The 16,204-nt window shown below is 40.9% G+C and overlaps 1 protein-coding gene and 1 long non-coding RNA gene across 6 annotated transcripts in view; one reads left to right on the top strand and one right to left on the bottom strand.

Annotated features, from left to right (window-relative positions):
- LOC116329311 (seizure 6-like protein) overlaps window positions 1–16,204 on the top strand; it is a 120,558-nt gene that overhangs the window by 94,234 nt on the left and 10,120 nt on the right. For all 5 annotated transcript variants that reach the window (XM_039615292.1, XM_039615290.1, XM_039615291.1 and 2 more), the window contains exons 8-11: window positions 92–286; window positions 946–1,084; window positions 5,231–5,427; window positions 14,062–14,256. In XM_039615292.1, the coding sequence (XP_039471226.1) occupies window positions 92–286; window positions 946–1,084; window positions 5,231–5,427; window positions 14,062–14,256 (726 nt within the window). The remainder of the gene's footprint in view (window positions 1–91; window positions 287–945; window positions 1,085–5,230; window positions 5,428–14,061; window positions 14,257–16,204) is intronic.
- On the bottom strand, window positions 169–9,057 carry LOC120441187. The gene is made up of 3 exons (XR_005613861.1): window positions 9,006–9,057; window positions 907–1,082; window positions 169–276 (listed from the first exon to the last, which is right to left on the bottom strand). It is a non-coding gene; the product is annotated as an uncharacterized LOC120441187 (long non-coding RNA).

Raw genomic sequence — 16,204 nt, 5'->3', positions numbered from 1 at the left:
AAATTGCAGGCGAGTGTCGTGAAAAATCACAGTCAAAAAAGCATAAACATTTTGGTATTCATTTTATAGAGCTTTCTATTTTCTCTTTCAGCTTTCGAACGTGGCCACTGTTATGAGCCATATCTTCAAAATGGAAACTTCACCACCTCCGACCCTCTGTATGGAGTTGGAACAGTGGTTCAGTTTACTTGTGATCCAGGCCACTCCTTAGAGCAAGGTCCCCCTGTGATTGAATGCATCAGTGCCAGAGATCCATACTGGAATGATACTGAGCCTCTGTGCAAAGGTAAAAATGAAGGCAGAAAGTGAAGAGAGGAGGCTTCATGACAGATCAAGATAAGACCATAAATGTTCTATTTTTGAGGGTTCTGTCAAAATACCTTTAACGTCAGATTCAACAGAGTTCCTTAACTACGTAACCTTATTTCGACCTGTTTTATCCACCTATTCATGAGTAGGTGTAAAATAATAAATTCGTCATTCCGATATTATTACAATAACTAGAGGTGGTATTTTTTATCTATTTGACTTTGTTGCTGTCCCACCTTATTTCCCCTCATTTTTTGTAACCCAGGCTAACACACTTTGTTTTCTGCCACATATGATTTCAATTCTTGAATCAAAATCTGCTTTGACCACTTACTGCACTGAACCTCATTACAATAGAAAACATTAAAATAATGAGCTTCAGAGTCTCAGAGCAGAAATGAAAAACTCATAAAATGTCATTTTTGGATTTTAAGCAATTTTAATTGTGTGTGTGTGTGTGTGTGTGTGTGTGTGTGTGTGTGTGTGTGTGTGTGTGTGTCTTCATTCCTGGACATGAATTATACATGTCTAAAAAATACATAGACAGAAAAGACAAAGTTGTTTATTAATTCTAGTTCTCAAAACTAGAACTCTCACTTTTTTTTCTGCCATTTGTTCTCCACCTTTCCTCTGCAGCACAGTGTGGAGGTGATTTGTCGGGTCCAGGAGGGTTAATTTTGTCTCCAAACTGGCCAGAATGGTATGGAGAAGGAGAGGACTGCAGCTGGAGGATACATGTTGGCGAGGACAAGCGGGTGCTGCTTGATGTACAACTGTGAGGAAAAACACCAACACACATACATACACACTCATGCACATTAAAACTTCTGCTCTCTTCGTCTTGATGTATGCTCAATCATCCAGGTAAGTAAATCTCCAAAAGTTGATTCTGTTCATCTGGACGTAGCGTTTTGTGGGAGAAACGTTTCGTCACTCATCCAAGTGACTTCTTCAGTCTCAGCTGACTGCAGGTTTCCCCAAATCTTATAAACAGTACGAGAGTTCTGCTCTCTTCCAAAGTTTGATGCAACCAAACCTAACTTTTGTCTTTAACTTTTTTGGAGGCAGAGAGGGTGGAGGTTAGGTGTGTGCATGGGGACATCCACGAATATCTGCTGCAAATTAAATACAGGGGAAATTTTCTCCAGGCCCAGGAATGTCAGGAGCACCTGTACAACAGAGGGGACAAACTCAGGCATCTTTCACCAGGAGATAAAGTACTTGTATTGCTCCCTTCTTCTAGATCAAAGTTAATTACCAGTGGCACTTTGTGGTCACACAGAGCACCATTTTGAAACATGCCCAGGCATGACGTGTTAATGCATGATGAATCAAGGCCCTACAGGCTGCCTGAACATAAAAGGCAAATTGTTCAGAGGGAATTGGCTAAAATGCTAAAGCTGGGAGTAATAGAAGAGCTACACAGTGTGGGGTGTAGCCCCATAGTTCTTGTGGAGAAGAAAAATGGTTCTCAAGTCAAGTCAAGTGGCTTTATTGTCATTTTAAACATGTGCAGTGGTACAGTACACAGTGAAACAAGACAGCGTTCCTTCAAGACCATGGTGCTACATATAACAGACAATCAACACAGGACTACTCTGTACGGTTCTGTGCCGACTACCGAAAGGTGAATGAGGTGTCACAGGATGATGCCTAATCAATGGCCCGATGAGCTCCTGGACCATGAACAGTGGAATGAGCACTAGGTTTAACCAAGGGCTTCTGGCAGATACCCTTGTCTGCAGAGTTCAAAGAAAAAATGGCCTTCTCCACTCAGTATTGTTTCTACCACTTCTGTTTGGCTTGTTCGGGGGCCCAGCCACATTCCAGGGCAGGGCTCATGGCCAACACGAAGAAGTGTGTGCTTGGACAAAGGGAGGTACAGTATTTGAGGTATTCTTTGGATGAAGGCAGGTGCATCCACAGATGGATAAAACAGCAACTGTCGAATTCTGTCCCAAGACCATAAAAGGGGTGAGGGGGTCCTTGGGGCTGGCTGGTTACTACCTCCAGTTCATGCCCGGCTTGGCGAACCTGACCAACCCTTGACTGATCTCACTTGAAAGGGTGCAGGTAAAGAAAGCTCTCTGTGGGGAACCCCTGCTCTACACTCCTAACTTCTCCCTACCTTTTATTCTGCAGACGGACACTTTGAACAGAGGGCCGGGGGCCATTTTGTCCCAGCAGGTAAAGGGGTGTCAACTGTCCAGCTGTATACATCAGCTGGAAATTGTCAGAGTGGGAGGCCAGGTACGGTATGGTGAAGAGAGGTCACCTCTGCTGCTGAGCATAAATTCATCTGCGTCACCACCCCAGAAAAAGCAAGTTAACAGCACCTCAGATTAGAGCCCAGATAAATGCAACAGGGAGTTCCAGCAGCAGACAGATCTCTACATCAACTGTTCAGAGGAGACTGTGTAAAACAGCCTTTTTGGTCAAACAGCTGCTAAGAAACTATTACTAAGGAAAAGCAACAAAGCAGAAGAAATATATCTGCACCAAGAAACACAAAGAATGGACATTAGAAGAGTCTAATGAGTCCAAATTTGAGATCTTTGGTTCCACCCGCGATGTCTTTGTGCAGTGCGGAAAAGGTGAATGGATTGTCTCTATGTGCATGGTTCCCACTGTGAAGCATGGAGAAGGATTTATTCAAAATTGAAGGCACACTGAAACAGGATGTCTACCACAGCATCCTGCAGCAACATGCCATCCCATCTGGTTTGCGTTTAGTTTGCGTCATTTAATTTTAACAAGACAATGATCCAAAATACACCTCGTGGCAGTGTAAGGGCTAACTGACCAAGAAGGACAGTGATTGCGCCAGATGGCCTGGCCTCCACAGTCACCTGACCTAAACACAATCAAGATGTTTTAGGACGAGATGGACCACAGAGTGAAGGCAAAGGGGCCAGTAAGTGCTCAGCACTATTTCAAGACTGTTGACTGTTGAAAAATGATTTCAGGTGAATACTTCATGCGGGTCATCGAGAGAATGCCAAGAGTGTACAAAGCAGCAATCAAAGCAAAGGGTGGCTATTTTGAAGAATCTAAAATATAGAACATGTTTTGAGTTATTTCACAGTTTTTTGTTTACTACAAAATTTCATATGTTCATTAAAGTTTCAAAGCCTTCAGTGAAAATCTAAAATGTAAATAGTCAAGAAAATAAAGAAAAAACATTTTAAATCCAAACTCCTGCTTCATAGTATAGGCCTCTGGCACACCGAATTCTGTCAACTTCAGGGAAGCAGAAAGCAAACTTTAAACTTTCTGACTTTCTATTTTCTGCAAAAATAGGTCAAATATGGACAGTGGTAAGAATAGCTAGTCTTTTCTGCCAAATCCAGCCCCATGACATCTACCCAGAAAAGTAATCTGTTAACAGTCTAACTGTGCAGCAATTGTTAACGAAGTAATTTAGTAACAGCATGTTAACTTTAACAAACATTAAATGCTGTTGGCTTCACTGAGAAACAAATTTAAACACACTGATTACAAGTTTTTTAACTTCTTCAAAAGAGAACATGATCCTCCAATTGGTAATAATCCTGCTCTCTGATGCTATTAAGCCAGTGGTTTAGATTTGAAGTGAGCTACTGGGCATACTTGTACCCAAGCGGAAACTCTTCTTTTTGCAGACCAATCACAGTTTAGTGTACTGCTTCCTCCTACTGGTGAATTAATGTAAATGTTTTCTTTGTTACTTGATTGCTTTAAGTTAACTTTACTCAAAACAGAGAGTAAACTGTTGTTTATACTGCCTATTCAACAAAGCATTTCTTTTTTTTTTTTTCACGAAGACAGCAAAGTGAACCAAATCAAATTCGTTGTTTGTGTGCACAAGCTTGGCCAAATGAAGGTTTTTCCTACAGCTAACAATAACTTGGGAAAAACAAGTAAAAAAGTATATATTGTACATGATTTTACAGTGTAAGGTGAAACTGTGTGCACATTGGAAGTGATTTGCAGCGATGTGTTAACCGCAGGCCGCACAAAGTAGCATTCAGTGATTTCAAGCGACTACAGGCAAAATAACTGCTGGCAACATGAGGTGGGAGAGACCCAAGCTAACTTTTCTCAACTTCCAAGATTCCCTCTATGAGAGGGAAGAATAATGTTGATTGACATATGACCTGTTAGTAAATACAGTAGAGAATCACCTAGGCAACTGAAGCCTGGATGCAAGTGAGCAGCCATCAACATCAAAGTGCTGTGCAGTGAGTGAACTGTTTCCAGTGTGGATGCAGCTTAAGATAATCAATGTTTAGTTTTCACTTCATGTTATAACACACAGAAATGTGAGCGGTTTCAGTTTGGTCATGTAACTGTTGACAAAAAGCATCCACTCAAAAACTGGAAACTACTCCTTTCAATTTGTGTAAATATAAGTGTTGATATTAACAATGAGTTGATACCTGCTCAAGTAAAAGGAATATCTGTAACTCAGCAGCAGTCCAAAAGCACTATCGTGAAATTATTTTTAAAGTAAATAACTCACCGTAAGTAAGGCTTTACTATTGTTTTATTTAAATCAAGTTGTTATACAATTTTCAATTATATAAAAAGGGGCTTGACAAGTTTAATTAAACTCTCTGGCAGCTTTGTTCCAGCTACACTTGTTTTGGTATGCCATATAATATTTTCAGATATTTCAGTATTCAAAATCTTGCAAACTACATCTTTTCAAAGCCACTGTGGTGTGATCAATCAAACGTGTCTTGGGCAAAAACAGTGCAGTCATGTTTACATACTCTTAGCACTTTGCCTGTGAATGAATGCAGCATTTAGACTTTGATGTCATTTTGTCTCCCACACAGTCAGCTGTTTGTACAAATGTGTTCTGAATCATTATAACTCATCTTGAACTGATATCATTAGCTATACTGCAGTATTTCTTTCCCTTCCTCCTTGTCTTCAGACTTAACATCAGTGACAGTGACATGCTGACGATCACTGATGGAGATGAGGTCACAACTCGTATTCTGGGGCGCTATGTTGGAGGCAGCAGCCCTTTCAAGCTCTCCTCAACGACCCCTGATCTGACTGTAACCTTCCACTCTGACCCGGCGGGGCTTGTCTTCGGCAAGGGGGAAGGCTTTATTATCAACTATATAGGTGAGAATAACCGCTAAAGGTCTATCTTTGCTTTATGTGTTAAAAAAAGAGTATAAGCTGCGAAAAAGAATCTTAAAATCTACCCATCCATCCATTCTCTTCTGCTTATCCAATTTTGGGTCATGGGCTAGGGGGTTGGGCATTGGATGTGTAGTTCTCACAGCAATCTAACATTAGATTCCACACTCAGTTATAGTTCACTATTTTAGATTTACACTGCATCTTGGCAATAAATCTTACGGAGTTGGAATGCCTGTTTGACTTCCCCTTAATGGTGCCACATTTGTACGGAAAATGGATTTAGGGTTTAGCAGCATTTTAGCAAGATTTTTTTACTCAACTCTGTAAAAATGATTTGGGCTTTATAGATAATTGGGACACTTTCTGAAGAAAACCTGGTCTTGTTAGGAGACATTGCAACTATCCCAACTATAGTGAACGGATACTGGATGGAACAGCTGTCATTTCTGGAAATCTGGCCAAATTTATTAAAGTGCCAAAACTTTAAAAAACTGCTAAAAAACTAGAACATACCACTATTCATCACTGAATCAACACCATTGATATTTATTTAGATTCTTTTTCTGTAATCGATCTTTCTGAGTTAACTTCAGTAATTATTTCCTCCAAATCATCTCTTTTAGACCCCATTCCTACAAGACTGCTCAAAAAAGTCCTACCATTAATTAATGCTTCAATCTTACATATTATCAGTCTATCTCTTTTAATCCTGAAAAAGTTGATTCTGTTCATCTCGACGTAGCATTTTCAGTTGAAGAAATGTTTTATCACTCATCCAAATGACTCCTTAGGTCTCAGCTGACTGCAGTTTTCTCCAACCTTTTAAACAGTACATTTGCACAATGACTGGAACTAGCAACACCGGTGAACAATGGGCTGCAAATTTTTATGACCACTGATCAACAACCAGTACTCAAATATCATTAATCAATGACAACGATCAATGGCCATGAGTACCAGAGTTGGGGAATGGCTTCTATCACAGCATTGTGAAAGATGTATTCTTAGGCCTCGATGACAAAAGACGATCTTTCCCTTTCCCTTTTCATGGAAACGGCCTCCTTGACTCCCTTCCCAAACCAGCAGGATCTGTACATCCTCATCATTGAAAGAGTGGCCACTGGCCTGTAGGTTTGAATATGCTGTGTCCTTGCCTCACAAGTTAGCTCTTCTATGTTCTGCCATCCGCTTAGTAAGAGGATGTTTGGTTTCCCAATGAATGTATCAAGGCAATGCTCCTGGCACTTAACACTGTACACTATATTGCTCTGTTTGTGCCAAGGGACGGGTTCCATGCACAAACATGCCAATTTTTGGCACAGTGTGTTTTGGGGTTTAAAAGCCACACAGACACTGTGTTTAGATAAAATGCGTCTCAACTGTTCCGATACTCCTGACACATAAGGGATCAATAAGGGTTTTCGCTTAGGCTGTCATGGTCCTGGGTCTGGTGACCCAGAGTTCATGTGTTTTTGAGTTTTTGTTAATATTCCAATGTCATTCATGGTTTACGTTCTCTTTATGGGTTTTGTGCCTATGTATAGTTTATAGTCTTTAGGGTTGTGTCTCGATGTCTTCCCTGTGTCTCCGTGTTTCATGTTTCCTCTCGTCTCTCCAGTTAGTAATGTCCCCCTGTTTGGTTCTCCCCCTGTTCTTGGTGTTAAGCTTGTGTGTCTTTGTCTGGTTTTTCATATTTGTCGTGCTTCCAGTTTTATTTTGATAGTCCTTGTTCTGCGTAAAATGTATTCAGTTTTGCTTCCCCTTTGTCTCCTTATGTCAGATTAGTCTCCAGCTGTGTTCCCACCTGTTCCCCATCCTCTCGTTATCCTGTGTATTTAATCCCTCAGTCTCCCTCTATTTGTTGTCGCATTTTCCACGTTAGTGGTATGTCCAGTCATTAGTGGCCAGTCAGGAGTGTCTTAGTTTCTAGTTTATGTTTGGTTTGTTTCTTTAGTATTCATGTATTTTGTTTTTTAATTAATTTTTCCTAGAAAATAAAGCTGCTGCTTTGAGTTAGGTTTTCCATATGAGAGTCCTGTGTTTGGGTCCTAACCCAGCCTGCCACACAGCTTACCACACAGCTCACCACATAGGTAGCAGTTGTCCTTCTTCTCTCCTGGATTGCCTGGAGCTTTCTTTAGGCGCCTTCCCAGCTTTGATTAATGCCCAGCTTGAATAACCACATTTACTCAGAGCCTTCTCAGGGCTCTAGACTAACTTTTTGACATGGGCGCACCGGTACGCCTAACTTAAAAAATTTAGGCGTACCGGCACAAAAGTTAGGCGTACCGGCACAAAAGTTAGGCGCACTCAAATTTTTCAACCGCTTCGCTTAACACCGCAGTTTTACATGTGCACCTTCTTTGGGGGGGAAGTCCATACAGACAATATTCATTTCTAAATTATTAACTAACAATCTTGTGCTTAAAGTGCTTTGTCAATATTGTAGAAAATGTTAAACTTAATCATCATCTTGGCCTCCTCTGACGACCTGTTTGCTGTTGCATGCTGCTGAAAGGCAGTGGGGAGAGGGGACACTTGGGCAGTGCATTTATTGCAGCATAAAGTGTGTTTTCTGGATACACTGCTGCTTTTTCAGCATTCAAAGATTGATGGCACCATGTCAGACGGATCAGTCCTTAACTTAACACAAAAGTTATCAATAGTTCTTTTCATCTTTTCTTATTACCCACAGCTACATCCACTTCTCTCAGGCCTAGGCTGCTCACTAGGGCTGGGTATCATCACTGATTTCTATAATCCATTCGATTCCGGTTCTCAAAGTCCTGATTCGATTCAGTTTAGCCTCAGACAGTCAGAAATATTATAATTCTGATCATTTATCAGTACTGACACTTGTGAGACTTCATCAGAATTGTGAACATCACAGCAGATGCCTTTGTGTCATAGTAACTGAGAATAAAACACAGAAAAACATGAAGGAGATTTTCCTGGTCTGGCTTTTTATAGCAGATAACCTTAAAAATATTCTGTAATATTCTGCAATTTTGCACAATTTTAAGAAGTTTAAATTTCTTCAGTATTGAACAGCAGAAATTAGGCTTTCTTGTCGGACGTCATTTACATGAAAAAAGAAAAAGACAGCGCTGTAAACAACGGTAGACTGGTGGGTAATAAGCGAATGAATAATCCAGAAAACAGAGATTTGAGACGGAAACTGTTCTTGAAGTACACACAGGGAGCTGTGTAGGAAGTGTAATTTTATCGTGGTGGAAGCAAAACAGCAAAAGTCAGAGGGAATTCATGACGACATTGATCAAATGTGAAGCGCAGTTTGCTGCTTCTTTTTGGCTCGGCGAATTTTGGTTGGAGAGACAAAACCTGCAGCTCAGAATCAGCGCAAAAAGACGTAAACACAGCGCGGACCCGACGCATCAGAATCGCTAAGCTCCGACAGCGTATCCGTCTGCGGTGAGAAAGTCTGGTGAGAAAGCCGAGAAAGACAAAGCTGATTCTGATGCGTCGGGTCGCTCTGTGTTTACGTCTTTGTGTGGAATCCGTTAATGAATTGATATCGCCTTATTAAAGCTACTCACCTCCCTCTTCTACCTGCACTTTCCACTGGACCACGGCCAATCAGAGAGGTCCCGCCCCTGACTATCTCTGATTGGTTTAGTCCACGATAGGGGCATAATGTGTGTCTGTTGTTGACCACATGGAGAGTTGCAGAGATTTTTTTTTTGTTACCCAAACAGGTGCGACCAAATCGCACCACGGAAAAATTTGGTCGCATTTGCGACCAAATTGGTCGCACTCTAGAGCCCTGACTTCTTGATATGATGTTCTTCTGCTTCCCTTGCCGCCTTATCTGTGGGGATCGTGTTCGCTCTGTGTTGTAGTGTCCTGATGACACCCAGTTTGTGTTCCACTGGATGATGAGAGTTAAACCTTAAATAGTGATTCATATGTGTTGTCATTTTTCATATCCTCCCTGGTGAACTTGATGTGTTGGTCCAGTCAGTTAATGTGATCAGTGAATTGTGGTATGTCCGGAGAGTTGATTCTCACCCATATGTCATCCACATACCTGAGCCAATGACTTGGTGGTGTTCCACGGTAAGGATAACAGAGCCTTCTTTTCCACTTCTTCCATGTACAAGTTGGCCACAGTGGGTAAAACTGGGGAACGCATGGCACGCCTATGTTTTTGCCTGTAGTACTGACTCTTGGATGTGAAATATGGGGAATGAAAACAGTTCTAAGAGCAAACACCTTTGGTCAGTGCTGAGAGTTCAAGGTTCTTTATTTGCCATTTGTGCATAAAACCAGCAGTCAAGGCAGATTGGAGTTCTTGTGCAGAGCTCTCTTAGTCATAGTAAGCATGTTAGAAAAATAAACAAGACAATACAATGCTAATATAAATTGTAAATTCTAAATTATACTCCCTTTACAAGAGGGGTGGCAGTATATTCCCAAGAGTCTAATTAGATATTAGACTCAGATATTGCACAATTAGGTGTGCACATTTCTCACTTGTCATTTACACGTGTAAAGTGGCATGGTTTTTGTTTTGCCATCAGTCTGACTGTGGTGGGGAAGAAGCTATTGAAAACCCTTGTTCTGTGAGTGATGATGCTGTCCGCTCTGCTGTGTCTTAGGTTATGTGTGCAGTTCTTGGGTCGGAGCTTTTGTCTGGATGGAGAGAGTCCCTGATAATTCCCTCTTTTTCCCTCTTTTCCGGCAGCACTGTGTGTGAGTCCATAGATGGAAGTTTTGTTGTGTTGCTGAGATTGGGGTTTATCCTGTAATCTCTTACGAACTACCTCCACTGCTTCAGTAAATGGCACACAAGTGAAGAGCGATGTAGCATCATACAAGGCCATTGTTTCATCTGCCTCCATAATGACATCTCTCACCTTCCCAACAAAATCCAAGGTATTCTGGATGTGGTGTTCAGAGCTGCCTACCAACGGGTTGAAACTTTGAGATGTTATAAGTGACTGAGTTGATCATACAGACAATTGGTCTTAAAGATAGACCCTGTTTATGTATCTTAGGTAAACCATACAGACTTGGTGTAGCTTCCTCTGGGTCTCATTTTAGGGGCTCATAAGTATTTTTGTCACTGAGCTGTGACAAAATTTTCTCATGATAGTCTTTCTGGTTTAGCAAAACAACTACCCTTGTCTGCTGGAAGGATGATAATATTGTTGTATTTCTCTGTTTGGGTGAATTGCCTGTCACACATATTTTTTACCCACTTGTCCTCATCCTCGTTGTGGCATTTCTTCTAGCTGCTGAGGGCATTCTCACTTTTCATGCTGTGCTAGAAGAGCCTTTTCAGTTAATTTAAACACCTTTCGAAGAATATTCTCTAGAAGCATTGTAAGACACTGTCAGATCTGCTCCTCTTTAGATTTTAGCACATCGATGGTAAAGATGTATTTGTCTCAGCTATTCATTGCGGATCTGGTTCTGTGCCTTCTGGAGGATTTTTGCTGCCCGGAGGCCCGATCAATGGTCATTGATCAATGATCTTTGATCACTGGCTGTTGATCATTGGTCATGACAATTTGCATATTAATGAAGAAACTGACCAGCTCATTGTTCGCCAGCAGTGCTAGTTTCAGTCATTGTGCAAACTTACTGTTTAAAAGGTTGGGGAAACCTGCAGTTAGCTGAGAGTGAAGAAGTCACTTGGATGTGTAACAAAATATTTCTCCCACTGAAAATGCACAGATGAACAGAATCAACTTTTTGGGATTTCCTTTTCTGAATGATTGAGCATACATCAAGATATCTCTATTAATCACTAACAATTTGCTGCTTGGGGATTATAAAGATATTGATAATTTTATTTCTCAGCGTTTGCTATCATGGATCTGGGCACAGAATAAACTAGGCATGAATCATAACAGACATGTGTCCGATATTAGATCTGTATATCTGCACTAAGGGTATCAGTTGAGGGAACAGCTTATATAGACTGGCACTTAATTGATCTGATCTGCAGGGATTGAATTTGTAGAGTGTCTTATTTAGCACTGTGCCTAATTTATTGTCTATTATTCTTTCAAAAGTTGTGGTAGGTTGTGGTAGAAAACACTGGGTTGCCAGCTTAAGGCCCAAAAGAAGGGAACTCAAAAACATTAAGCGCTAATGCATACTTGTTTTAAACTTTGGTTATCACTGACAATCTGAACAGAAAATAAAAAGGCACTGGAATTACCATTTAAACTTTAATTTACTTTTCTAACTCATTTCAGTTTTGTCCATTCTCAAGTTGTCCACTTTACTTTTCATCTTCTATTTTCTGTCCTCTCATCTTTACTTGTTTTTTACTTATATTACTCTGCTCCTATTCAATCACATCCTATTTATTTCACCATCTTGAAATCATGCTCACAATCCTGAAGTTTCACAAAAACCCTAAAGAAGCTCTCCTGCTCTTTTACTATTCTGCAATGCTTCCCTTATCAACACCTTATAGTAATTTCTATGGGGACTTAGACACACTGTACAATTTACTCATGACACGCTCACTGCAGGTTTCCCCAGGGATTAAATCAAGTTAACAGTATGAATACATAGTCTGCTGTCTTTGACTATATGTGGGTGTTGCAGTGTGTGTTTGTGAAGAGAATAAATGACAGAGCACACACACTGAGGCTGCACAGAAGAAGAGACACAGCTCAATAGAGAATGAAAAACTGATTCAGGAACTTCGGTTTACAAATCCCTAGAGGCCCATTATATCCTACAGTGTAATACAATACTGTACACCCTCTGATCAATCATCAGAATTACATATCTACAGTCTGCACATTGGTCCCAGGAGGAGTCTGCTTACGTATGTCTCTCTTGGCTAACTTTTTAAGTATTCAATATTTAGTAGGAGCTGCTGAAATTGGTTTTGTTTATTTTTTTGTTTGCACTTGAGACATTATAACTTTATATTACAATGCATTACAACATCATAGGGCGAATAACAATAAACTGATTGTAAAGATATTAATTGATATTAATATTGATCATTAAATTTATCTGTGTTTGCTATCATGACTCTGGGCATAGAATAAATCAGTCATGAATGATAACAGACATGAGTGAGAAACGACATGGGGTGAAGGTGGGTCGCAGAGTGGCTTGTAGAGGAAGCTGCAACCGTACGCAGGCCAAAGCAAGCTTAATAATGTGTTCGATATATATAAATATAAAGCATCTTGAGGCAACTACTGTTGTGATTTGGCGCTATATAAATAAAATTGAAATGAACTGATAAGGTCTATCTGCATTAAAAAGATATAGACAATGCTGTATATGATTGATCACATAATTATATTTTGTATGAACTGCTTTTCAATACTGACATCGGAGAACAAGTCAGAATAGACAAATCATAGAATAATGTAATTTTCTCTGCAGTCCTTTATGAGTCTTCGTAAGTCACATTTGGAGGACTTGTTTAAATGGTTGTCTCCCAAAATGTGCCCTCTGAAAGGGCAAATTCTACAAAAACCTATGCCATTAAGACAGTTACAAAAATAAGTGTGTCCATGTCAGCTTTGTTCCTCTTTATAATATTAAAATAAAAAGCCAGATCTGCCCAAGAGCTAACATAGCAGGAGGGTTTGAACTGCACACTTTAATGCTGGAAAGATCAGATGAAATCCAAGATCAAATCAGTTTGTTTAAAAAAGCTACTCAATGATGAGGAATGCATTGATCTTGCTGAATCTCATTCTGTGTAATTAATTCATGATGTCTGAGGGCTTCTCACCATAACCGCATTAACGCAGCAAATCTCCATTAGCGAGTTAGCGCGGATCGCCCCGTGTGTGGGGCTGTGCGACGCTAATGTGTTGGCGCCAAAGTGCTGTGTTGTCTAAGCTGGCTATGTTCATCTTTTATAGTATAGTATTTGTTTTTTCTTTCATTAGAGCTCTTTGAGGGAGCACAAAGTCAGCCATTTGTATTGTTTTAACTCAAAGGTATGACTTATACTGTCCAGAATCTGCTGGATTAAGGCAGCAGCAGAGATTCACATGAGAATGTGTTAATTTAAATACATTCTGTTACTTTGCAGCAACCCCCCAAAATTATGACTGGTGGCACATCAACACAGCCAAGACAATTGCCTGAGAGCTTTTAATAATTTTGTTGAGGACACCTTCAGTGGAAATTTGAATTCAAACTCTGTCTTTTCATCAGCAGCTTTAGTAGCAAGGTGTCTGTGCCAGAGTGAATGTGCTGGAGAGTTGATATTTGAAGACAGTCCAACACTGAGGAAATCCATACTTCCATCACATTCTATCATATTGGGGTGGCTGTAGCTCAGGAGGTAGAGCAGATCATCTACTGATCGGAAGGTTGGTGGTTTGATCCCTGGCTCCCTCTAGTCTGCATGCCAAATATCCTTGGGCAAGATATTAGTCGCTCTCCAACGCATCCATCGGAGTATGAATGTGTGTTATTTTAGATAGTAATACAAAAACATTTACTATTTACATGGAAATCAGCTGTGCTGTTGTTTTGACTTGTTTTTTTTTTTTCTTGACTTGCAGCTACCTGAACTAAGCCTGAACAATGTATATTGGCATCGTAATAATGAAGCCATTAATCAGACTGTCTTTTCTTTTGTACTTTTGTCAGAGGTGTCTCGAAACGACTCTTGTCCAGATCTGCCTGAGATCCAGAATGGCTGGAAGACAACATCCCATGTTGCACTGGTGCGAGGGGCTTGTATAACCTACCAGTGCGATCCTGGTTATGACCTGGTGGGGCGAGAGACTCTCACCTGTCAGCTGGATCTTTCCTGGAGCTCACAACCCCCATTCTGTGAAAAAAGTCAGTTCTGCTTGTTTTATTTGTTTGTACAATAACCTTTATCTGTTCTTCATGGAATTAATTAATTTTAGGTATTTCCTTGGTCCCTACAGGAGGAATTTTTAATATAGTTGTTGACAAATTGGCCATTCATCTACTGCCATGGGCCTCATTTATCAGTGTGATTCATCAATATTATCATGTGCATGCGCATGAAATTGTCCAAAATGTCTTGGTATGCTGAAGCATTAAGAGTACCTTTCACTGGAACTAAGGGACTGAGCCCAACTACTGAAAAACAACCCCACACTATGATCCCCCTCCACCAAACTATACACTTTGCACAGTGCAGCCAGATAAGTACCCTTTTCCTGGCAACTGCCAAACCCATACTCATCCACCAGATTGCCAGATGAAGAAGTGTGATTTGTTGCTCCAGAGAAGGCCTTTCCACTGCTCTAGGGTCCAGTAGCGGTGTGGCTTACACCACTGCAACTGATGCTTTGCATTCCATTTGCATCTAGGACTCAACAGCTGTCTATCTGCATGGGTGTTGGACTTCCTCAATGAGATCTCATGCGGTGAGAGTGAGTAGGTGTGTCTCTGACAGCATCGCCACCATCTCGCCGCTGCTGTACTCCCTCTATACTTCTGACTGTGTGGCCACTCAAGGCTCCAATACATTGTGAAGTTCGCTGATGACGCAGTGGTGTTGTGCCTCATCTCCAACAACGATGGACAAGGGGACGAACCTGGCATCGTATGCTCCTTGGTTTGCAAGACCAAGGAGCTGGTGGTGGACTTCAGAAGGAGTAAACACCAAGTCTACAAGCCCCTTATCATCAATGGCGCTCCAATGGAGAGGGTGCTGTCCTTTAAGTATCTCAGTGTCCACATCTCCTCAGACCTGACATGGTCTACTCACATTCAGGCCCAGTCCAAAAAGAGCAAGGCAGAGCCTGTACCATCTCCACCAACTGAGGAAGTTCGGGGTCTCTCCAGTGATCCTCAGGACTTTCTATTCAAGCGCTGTGGAGAGCATCCTCACACAGAACATCACATCCTGGTATGGGAATAGCTGTGTTCAGGACCGAAAAGCTCTTCAGAGAGTGATCCATGCAGCAGAACACTGCTGCAAGTAGGTTCTCCCTCCCTATAGGACATTTACACCAGGAGATGTTGGTCCAGAGCAGCTCAGATATTAAAGGACAGAAGGTTCTGCACCATCAGGGCAAAAACAGAGGGACTCAAGAGAAGCTTCTATCCTCAGGCCATCCGAGTCCTAAATCTGAACATGCCCCCCCTCCCCTCATAGCATCCATAAGTGACTGAAACAGGACCTCATATCATATTCTCGTCACATTCCAGAACTGTCACGGTCATATTTAATACCATATCTGATTCATTATTACGTCACAGGCTGCTACACTGATCATGCTGGTCACTCTGTTGAATTACTCTGTTTATATTACTCTGGTCACTTGTTTACTCTATGTGCTATCAATACATTGCTACTATGGCACAAAACACTGTAACATTCCATTGCATGTACATTTTCAGATTTTTAATTTAAAATTCCCAGATTTTTATTTATTTTATTTAATTTATTTACTTATTGTCTATAATGTCTTGCACAGTTAAATGAGGAGCTCAGGGCACATTTCATTGTGTGTTGTACTCGTATGACTATGCATGTGACAAATAGAATAGACAAGAATCTTGAATCTTGAATCCACTTGATATAAGGCTTGGATGCAGCTGCTTGATCATGGAAACACATTCAATGAAGCTCTCTGTGCACTGTTCTTGGCCTAATCTGAAGACCACATGAAGTTTGGAGGTCTGTAGAGGTTGATTGGGTACCTCTGCACCGTATGCACTTCAGCATCCACTTACCGCACTGTAATTTTATGTGACCTACCACTTCATGGTTGAGTTGCTGTAATTCCTAACTGCTTCCACTTTGCTA

The sequence above is a fragment of the Oreochromis aureus genome, linkage group 7 (genome assembly GCF_013358895.1).
Source record: "Oreochromis aureus strain Israel breed Guangdong linkage group 7, ZZ_aureus, whole genome shotgun sequence".
In the NCBI taxonomy this organism is placed as follows: domain Eukaryota; kingdom Metazoa; phylum Chordata; class Actinopteri; order Cichliformes; family Cichlidae; genus Oreochromis; species Oreochromis aureus.
Note: the sequence above shows the minus strand (reverse complement) of the source record. Positions and strands in the feature narration are given on the sequence as shown.